At 38.3% G+C, this 9903-nt stretch overlaps 1 protein-coding gene across 2 annotated transcripts; it reads left to right on the plus strand.

Annotated features, from left to right (window-relative positions):
* The first annotated feature begins 1089 nt into the window (after nt 1–1089).
* LOC113283733 lies at nt 1090–5022 on the plus strand. 2 transcript variants are annotated; one of them, XM_026533070.1, is made up of 8 exons: nt 1090–1393; nt 1591–2286; nt 2375–2544; nt 2621–2920; nt 3005–3115; nt 3204–3275; nt 3362–3820; nt 4266–5022. In XM_026533070.1, exons 2-8 carry the CDS (start codon nt 1626–1628, stop codon nt 4833–4835), a joined length of 2343 nt encoding a protein of 780 aa, XP_026388855.1. In that variant the 5' UTR covers nt 1090–1393; nt 1591–1625; the 3' UTR covers nt 4836–5022. The 2 variants fall into 2 exon arrangements, with proteins under 2 accessions (XP_026388855.1, XP_026388854.1); XM_026533069.1 differs by having other exon boundaries at nt 1609–2286.
* The last annotated feature ends 4881 nt before the right edge of the window (nt 5023–9903 follow it).

A 9903-nucleotide genomic window follows, 5' to 3' on the forward strand; every position in this document is an offset into this window, starting at 1 on the left:
CTGCATGCACTTTTGATCTAACCGAACTTTACGTAATATAAGAGTATATAAGTTTACAAAGTTCGGTTCTTTCGCAAACTTGAACCTAACAGCTAACCAACCGAACTCTGAGTTCGGTTTCTGCGATAAAATTGTGAAGTTACCGAACTTAACAAACAAAAAAAATGTGAAGTTCCAGCGTCTATTGGCTAAGTTCGGTTACTTTGTAGTTTTAATTTTTTTTTGCGAAACAACCGAACAGAGAGTTCGGTGACTTAGTTTTAAATCCAATACAACCGAACTGTTCTTCGTGTTCTTCATTTTCAAGAAGTTCGGTTAGTAAACTAGGGTTTTTTGGAAAATCGGCCTAACCGAACATGGCTATGTAACTCCTATTAAAACCTTATTTTGATGATTTCTATTCGATTGAAGCAATCAAAATCAAATTAAAGTGAAGGGTTTGTTGGAAAATACATCCGGAGTGGTCCCATGGAAGAATCAGGTTGCGACTGGCGTCTTTTATACTCGATAAAATTATTATGTAACCGAACTTAATTGTGATTGCATTGATGTTGTTACATTTCTTAAATAGGCGGTGGCGGTGGTGGTGGAAGGAGGAGGTGGTGGTAATCGGTGGTTGGTGGTGGTGATAATCGGAGGTGGTGGTGGTGGTAATCGGCGGTGGTGGGCGGTGGTGGTGGTGGTGGTAATCGGTGGTTGGTGATGGTGATAATCGGAGGTGATGGTGGGAGGAGGTGGTGATTATATATAGGTGGTTATTAGGTTGGTTTTAAATTAAATTAGATTAAGGATAAGTTAGTCATTTCAACATTTTAGGGCACCCCTTATAACTATAGGGAAGGTGGCCTAATAAAATCATACTCCCCTCAAAAAAGCCATGGTCCCTAGAAAATCATTCTAGAAGAATCAGATCACTATCAGGGGGTCTAAAATTGCAAAAATGAGCTTGGAAGTCCAAAGTCTGTGAAAATGTAGGCTTGAGTCGGATAGGGTATGCAACTGGACTGCATCCGGCACTGATTAGATTAGATGCTGCCTTAGCGGATTCGGATCTCGAAGCAGGTTCAAAGAAAAACAAAACACACCACATAAAAACCACCACCTCACATCTCTTTGAATATTGAGACCCAAAATTTACTCATTTTGAGACTGCAACTCGTCTACTCCGTCACACATCGGTGGTTTACGGAACAAAATCAAATCCAATAGAAAAATGAAGTCGTTTTTTCTGAAATAACAGAAATTTCAGACTAAAACAATACAACATTCCGCCTTTTATCAACGTTTTTTCCTTCGCTTCAAATTGGGGATTTGGGTTTTCTCCAAATACAAACCCTAGAAATTAAATTGCTGGAATTGGAAGAATCACTGTAGTTGAAGAACACAGTATCAGGTAAATCATTTATAACCTTACTTCTTCTCTAGAAATTTGGTGTTCTAATGGTGTCTGAACTTAGAATTTGGAGTTTTGCTGTAAATTTATTTTGAGTTATTCTTCCTTTTAAAATGAAATTAGGGTATAAAAATTGGGGGTTTGCTATAAATTCAGACACTTCTGTTTGGGTTTTGATTGGATGTCAAATGTTTTAGTATATTTTTTGTTTTCAGCTGCTTAAAATTGAAATATGAGGTCGAAGAGACTGGAACTTCAAGAAGCTCAGCAGAAGCAGAAGAAGAAGCTGTCAACAACAAAATCATCTTCTGCAAGCGTCAATGGCAGTTGGGCAAACGAAATTGTGAGCATTGCGGCGGATGCAAGTGTCAAAGCGGTTGCTCTCAAGAAGAAGAGGTTGTCAACAACTAAACCATCTTCTGCATTTGTAAATGGCATTAGGGAAAACGAGATTGCGACCGATCCAGTGGACGAAAGACTCATTGATGACATGCCTGATGCTGGGGGTGATATTAGAGATGAAGATACCGACAGGGTTGATTCTTGGAGCGATGCTAGAGATGAAGATGCTGGCACGCTTGATACTGGGAGAGATGCACGAGATGAAGATGCTGACATACTATATGGGGATGGAAACGGGGAAATGCAATTTGCAGAAGACCAATCGTTACCCACCAAATCTGATGAAAATGCTGACATGCTTGGCGCGAATGAAAGGGTTAACATGCAATTTGTGGAAGACCAATTGTTACCCACCAACTCTGACAAAGTTGCAGGTTCGTCAAGGAAAAGGAAACGGGATATGGTCCAAAGACAAGTAACTGACCCTCATAGCGAGTCTAATAATGCAAACTGCACCGATAATGGCCAAGGAAGCACTTCTATGCCATCAGGTGAGTACTTGCATACTGTAACTTGGTAACTAGTCATTTACTTGTATGTTGAAGTATATTTTCATGTTCTGTACACTTCATTTAATAGGTATGCGTAAATTGGTTATATTCGACAAATATGGGCGGCCTTGTGATGTTGGGTCAGAAGTATTTGCAACGGATATTGGTAGGATAGTACGAGTGCACTGTCCTCCTGCGATTGAGTCTTGGACAAAAGTTCCAAACAGCATGAAAGAGAATATATGGAAAGATATTGTTGTGAGTGAATTTCAGTTTACTTTTGTTGTCTTAAAGTCTTTATAATCAGTACATGATATGGACATTGTCTTTGCAGATGAAGTATGTCGTACCTGAAATTTATAAGCCTAGTGTTTTGTTAAGGGCTAACAAAGCTTATAAAAATTGGAAGCGTCAGCTGCGAGTGGAGTTGGATAAACATGAGACCATTGCTGAGAGGAAAAGAAATATGCCAAAACGTATGATCAAAAAGAGAGAAGATTGGGAGAGTTTTGTTGATTTCTGCAATACTGATGAGGATAGGAAACGTCGTGCAATTGGTAAAAAAGCTAGAGAAGGTCTTGAATTTTTACATTCATGTGGCAGGAAAGGAATTCATCGCAAAATATATGACTTGGTAAAAATTTGTGTCATTTACTTACAGGTTTTTATAAAATCTTGTGTTCCTTTTATAAAATGCATTTTGTGTCATCTCATGTAGGAAAAAGAGAGTCCAACTGGTGAAGTTACCAGAGCTGCGATATTTCTTGACACCCATATTTCCAAGAAAATAAATGATCCTGAATCGTCTTCAATCTCAGATATTAAAATGGTAAGCTTAATCATCTCCTTTGTCATACTGTTAGAGTATTACTTCCTAGTTTATGTAGGTATGGTTCTAAATGACTTTGTCCTTGCAGAGATTAATTAAAGAGCTTGTAGAAGCTAATCCAGACGGTCAAAAAGACATTGGCAACGATGCTGTCACATTGGTTAGTGAAACAAAAAACTTAAGTGTATCTTTTGTACTCTTCAATTTTCTTTACTGGTGAAATACGACTCTTTCTTTCTTTCTTAGGTATGTGGACGTGATACAAGAGGTGTTGTATTAGGCATGGGAGGAGGTGTTTCGATTACTAAGGTACGTGCTTCGGCGGCAAGTGTTGAGACTCTTCGCAAAGTACAGCAAGAAAACAAGAGTCTGCAGTCTGATATCCATTTACTCCGAACACAGTATGGATTACCCACGCCAAATCATACTTCTACGCTCCAAACACGTGATGAATTACCTGCACAAGATTATACTACTCCACCGTATACTCTATCTGCGTCTGATGTCCATTCACTCCGAACACACTTTGGACTATCCACACCAGCTCATGCTTCTACACCATCAAATCAATCTGCGTCTGACATCCATTTACTCCGAGCACACTATGAATTACCCACACAAAATCATACTTTTACACCATCAAATCTATCTGCGCCACACACACAAAATCGTACTTGTAGACCATCAAATCAATCTGCGTCTCAGGTAAAAATTTATATGATTCTTACAAATTGAATTTACATTCAGAATTCAGTTCTGCAATAGAAAGTAGAAACGACTCTTGTCATCCTAAGTTGAAATGTAAATCACTCTGCACCATTTAGTATGTCATTCTAATATGTAACTGTTTCAAAGTTCTACACCTCACACTCCACAGTAGCATATATAGAGATTAAAAATTGATTACTGACTTACCTTGTTCATTTTTTAATTTCAAGATTGCTGTTGTGATTGTTTGCTCTAGTTATTGGTTAACTTCGTATACCTGCAATAGGATAAGTTGAACCTCTGTTGAAACCACGAAATAAGAAGTTCAAAGTAACCAATGATTTGTTTCGGTTTCACTCACCTCTCTGCATATATATATGTTAGCATATGCTTTTCTGTATTTTGTGTTGCTGAATGTACACTCTTTGTTTGATGGATGTAGGCACCTGGCACGTCCAACTTGCCTGGTCGTTCACGCTTGGCACCTGATTTGTCCAACTTGCCTGTCCGTACACGTTTGGCACCTAATGGGTCCAACTCGCCTGTTCTTTCACGTTTGGCACCTCCTGCGTCCAGCTTGCCTGCCAGTTCATGTTTTATAAAGAACTTCAAAGGAAAAACCATTGCTTTAGGTAGTATCAACACTGCTGATCCACCAATGGAAAATGTCCATAGTTTGATTATCGAAGAAATATTTGACAGAAACGCAGAATTATTTGATCAAGATGGGAAGCTTGGAGATATTCTGATCGGTGGCGTGATTACTTGGCCAAAAGCATGTGTTGTATCCAACTTCCCTGCTAGCTCATGTTTCATAAGAAACTTCAAAAGAAGAATCATCGCTTTCGGTAATTTCAACACTGCTGATCCACCGATGGAAGATGTCTACAGTGTAATCGTCAAAGAAATTTATGACAAAGATGCAGAATTATTTGATGAAGATGGGAAGCTTGGAGACATTATGATTGGTGGCGTGATTAATTGGCCAAAAGCATGTGTTAAGCCTTGTTGATATAATGTTTTCCATTTCTTGCAACTAATAACTAGAACGTCTAAATGTGTAATCCCGGCAACTGTTGCTTTTTGGGTTCTAGTTTTAGAAGTTTTTCCTATATCCTGGCAACTATTGACCTGAGACCAAGTGTGTGCAGTTGCAGAAAAGAGCCCATGAAAATTTCAAAAAATATTGAGTTGCTGCAGTTGTCGAAGAAAAAAAAATTCTTTAGCACATCAATTTGCAATTTCAATGCAGAGTAATAATGTCTGTCCTTTTAATGAAATTTGTCGGGTGTTTTTCTGCATCTATAAACGACTGTCCTGTCCATTGGTTACTTAGTTGGGAAAATGGGGAATATGCCCCAAAATCAACCTAGTTTAATTGGGGGCCAAACATTTTAATTGGATGCCTTGCACTAGAGGACAAAAAAGATCACCCAATCCTAATTTGGGTCACCCCTTAAAAAAATATTTTCCGAATGGCTAAAATGTCCCTAAATAATTAGTGATAATCTTAATTAATTAATGATAATCTGATTTAATTAGAGTTTAATTTTTTTTTCCAGATCTTTTGTTTGCAATTTTGTGTCTGATTTTTTTTTGCCTAGATCTATATGAAAAGTCGTCATGGTATTGAAAATTTTCAGTGACGACCCTAAACAGTCGTTAATTTTTCGATTGTAATAGTGACAATTCTAAACTGTCGAAGATTCATTAATGGCGGAAATGTACGACAATTTTGAGTCGTCATAAACATAATCAATTCCCTGACGACCCTTTGGAAGAGTCGTTATTGTTTTAATTATGTATATGACGACTGTAAACAGTCGTTAATATTTTAGAAGTGTCGTTAAAAACAATCGTTAGTCTCTAAAAAGAGTCGTTATCTTCATCGTTAATGGCGGAAATGTACGACAGTTTAGAGTCGTCATATACGTAATCAATTCGCTGACGACACTTTGAAAGAGTCGTTATTGTTTTAATTATGTATATGACGACTTTAAACTGTCGTTAATGTCTATGAAGGGTCGTTAGTTAGGGTCGTCATTTGAAAAAATAAATAAAATAGTCAACGGTAAAACAATATATTCACGATCGGATTAATACGCCCTGAAAATTTTGGGGTGCAAATAAAATGTCATGGCCCCCAATTAGTTTCTTTGGCCCCCAATCAAACGAAGAAAATCAACTGCAATCTAGGGGATATGTTCCAAGATTCCAGTTCTCGGGAATATGCCTGACTGTCAACTTTTCCATCCATGGACGTTAATCAGTCAATTTATGCATAGTCAATTTATGCACACATGTGGGATTAGACGTGTGAGATGAAAGACAGATATACCCTTCACCACTAGATAATTAACAACCCAATAAAGGTGCCGGACGGACAAATTTTGGCGAGTCTGGCCGGGTCGGCATGTCCAATAAACAGACCAAGGCTTCTATGAATTCTAGCTAGTCCAGCCTGTGCCTGAAGAATTTTTATTTGAGTGCCGGCATTCCAAAAATATGTCATTCTCGCGGCAGGACCGGTTTCCTTTTTCAACCCGATTTATTTGTTCAGATGAGTATAAATATGGAACCCGGTTTCTTTTCTCAAAACTCCTAAGAGTAGGAATTTATCTTCTATACATAGAGAGGGGGTAAAATACAGATTTCCGGCTACATGAAACCTCTCTTTGTTCTTGTTAAACAAACAAGTAGGCAACAGCTCTGATACTGGTGTTTGAGCTTACCATGGATGATGATACAGGATGCTTTGATAAGTTATGTCTTAAATTAAGCAAGCGAAGGAACAACTCTGATACTGGTGTTTCAGCTACCATGAATCATAACTGGATAGACAGATACTTTGAAAGTGTACATCTTAGATGGTTTACGAAAACAACTTAAATATCCAAAATCTGAGATCAAGAAACAGTCAAAAGATTTAGAGGCATCACTTAAGATGTTTTCCCAAGAAGCATCGCGGATAACTGGACGGATGTCAACAGAAAGTACGATGACAGGAGATCCTTCCCTAGGTTTTTTGACCTGTTAGAAATATCTGGCCTGGAAAAGTATGCATTCAGTAAGGATAATGACATCAACCAGCCAAATAGGTGGTTGCCTCTTGAGACGTCGCCAGATGATGTGGTTATTGCAGATAAATACTATGGTGGAAGCTTGTCCCTAATTCAACTTTTGCAAAGAATTCGTTCAGAATCTGGCGTTGATGATTTCAAGCGCGAGCAGGCTAGGTTGTTGGAGTCTTTCCTCGATAACCTCGTCAAGATACAAGATGAGCAGCGGCTTGTTGCATATAGTACCTCTGAGCATCTGGAAAAGCCTCCAGGAGCAAGGCGTTGAAAGAAAATCTGTCGCGGAAACGCTGCTTGGATGTTTCCTAGATGTAGTCAATATGTTCTGCAAGTCCAAGGACACGTGCTCTTCACTTGAATATACGTTTTCTGAGGCTTCCAAGGAAACATCAGAGCTGATAAATGAAGCGGTAGAGAAATTAATTTCAGTCAGGAGTTCTGATCTCACCGGCGGAGGCTCTCCACTTGGATGTATCTCCTTGTGGAGAATTATATTGGAATCATCTCTAATTAATCTTCGATTGGATCTTATATATGAAAAACATAGTGAAACAGTCAATCTCGCTGGCACAAACGATCAACTGGATCAAATTAGGCTGGACTGGAGATTGATAAACTACTGACAGTTGGGGAAAACGTCCTAGCTGAATTTGTAGCCATGCAAAAAACGGTGGCAGAAGTTACTTGCACCCTAGGAGATGCTTTTACAACTGGTGGTGCTGGTATGAGGGGTTGGAGTGATCCTGGGACTTCAAGCAAGCAGGATGACCAAGTAATGGATTTCAATGTCGATGATTTTCCTTGGGATAAACACACTGTTCCTGATAGTAATAGGAGGAAAGGGCCATACCCCAAAAACTGGAACGCTGTTGTTTAAGCAGTGAATATGAGTATTTTTAGTTGTCTTCCCTCTTGAAAACTATTATCTTTTTCCCCCCTTGAAAATATACTGTATTAGTTCTGCAATATGTGCAAAGATGGAGCCTAATTATAACGATAAGACATGAAAAATTGCAACAGTTTTTGTCACATATATATCAGAAAAAAACATGGTATTCAAGTACGTAGTGTAACACCATCTTCCATGACCTAGCACAATCGTCTTCTTTAATCATGTTCCGATTAGGTGAATGCATGTCACTTATTTAGTCTTTGGCTTGATTGGTTTTTTTGGTCGTGGTCATCTAGTATCTAGTTAATAGAGTATTACATTTATCAGTCATGTTCATAAACAAGGATGAAACCTAAATAACCTGACATTTTTAGGGGCGACTCTGAAAGAATTAGGGACGATTTTTTATTCCCAACCCATATACAAGGTTAAGGGATGTCCAAAAGGTAGTAGAATACGTTAATGTCCTTCCGTAATCGGAAACTATTTTGTGTCCGATTGTTAATATTAAATCGGTAGTTAAGTAACGCAAAGATACTACCGATTGATATGAATTTGTGCTAAATGCGTATTTGGGGTTACTATTAATCGGAAGTTAATGATAAATTCATTTACTACCGATTATAGGCTCAACCAAAATTCAAAAGAAAAAAAAGATTTTTGTAAAATCTCATTTTGGGGCTACTATGTATTCGGTAGTTATATGAACTATTTTGACTACCGAATATGGTTGAATATTTGCAAAGAGAGCCACTGTATAATCGGAAGTCAGGATTTTACCTCATTTACTACCGATTATAGGCTCAACCAAAATTCAAAAAATATATGATTTTGGGCAAAGCTCATTTCGGGACTACTCTATATTCAGTAGCTATATGAACTATCTTGACTACCGATTATGGTATGATATTTGCAAAGAGAGCCATTGTATAATCGGAAGTCAGGATAACTTCATTTACTCCCGATTATAGGCTCAACCAAAATTCAGAAAATAGAGAATTTTTGCAAAATCTCATTTTGGGGCTATTCTATATTCGGGAGTTAAATAACTTAAATTCACTACCAATTATGATAACATTTTAGCCAAATGTCTACTTTAATCAGGAGTCAAGATAACTTTATTTACTACCGATTATAGGATAATCAAAATTCAAAAGATAGAAGATTTTATTTTTGGGATACTTTATATTCAGAAGTTATATAAACTACAATGACTCCCGATTGTGGATTAACTTCCTGATTGTAAAGTTATCTACAAATTATAAAGGGTAGTTTGGTCATTAAAAAAACGGGAGATAAGAGATGGCTGCATTTTAAGTTCGGGTGACCTTTTTTGTCTTTTCGCCCCTAAAAATGCTAGGCTGAATAATACTATCTCACTTTCAGAAAAGTGAAAAACAAAAAGTGTCACTTCACTTCACTTTTGTATTTTTTATTTCTCTATTATGTTTCTGTATGTGAAAAGAAAATATTCCCACATCGCTATAATCCGCTTAATTAACTTAAAATATAATATGGAAGGGCCGCTCCACTCATTTCCAATTGGTTTTGAGTTGGATGCCCGCAGACTTTAACATGGTATCAGAGCCAAGCCCCAGACCCAGACCTGCGTACGCCGGGTGTAAGCCGAGTTACTGGCCGAAGTGTTTACCCAATTTTGTCACTTTTACACCCGGGGTGTAGGCCAGTGCCGATACTGGCCGAGGTGTTACCCCCTGATTTAGTCACTCACCTGTGTACACCTGTTACCGATGTACTGGTAACTCGTACGTAGGTCTACGTGTGAGGCCCAGTGACTGTCCTTACACATGAGGGGCCGTGTGAAAGGACAATAGTCCCACATCGCTATAATCCGCTTAATTAACTTAAAATATAATATGGAAGGGCCGCTCCACTCATTGCCAACCGATAGACTGGTAACTCGTACGTAGGTCCACGTGTGAGGCCCAGTGACTGGCCTTACATATGAGGGGGCGTGTGAAAGGACAATAGTCCCACATCGCTATAATCTGCTTAATTAACTTAAAATATAATATGGAAGGGCCTCTCCACTCATTGCCAATTGGTTTTGAGTTGGATGCCCGCATACTTTAACACTGTACTAAGCTAAT

This window comes from Papaver somniferum, chromosome 5 (assembly GCF_003573695.1).
Source record: "Papaver somniferum cultivar HN1 chromosome 5, ASM357369v1, whole genome shotgun sequence".
Lineage (NCBI taxonomy): Eukaryota > Viridiplantae > Streptophyta > Magnoliopsida > Ranunculales > Papaveraceae > Papaver > Papaver somniferum.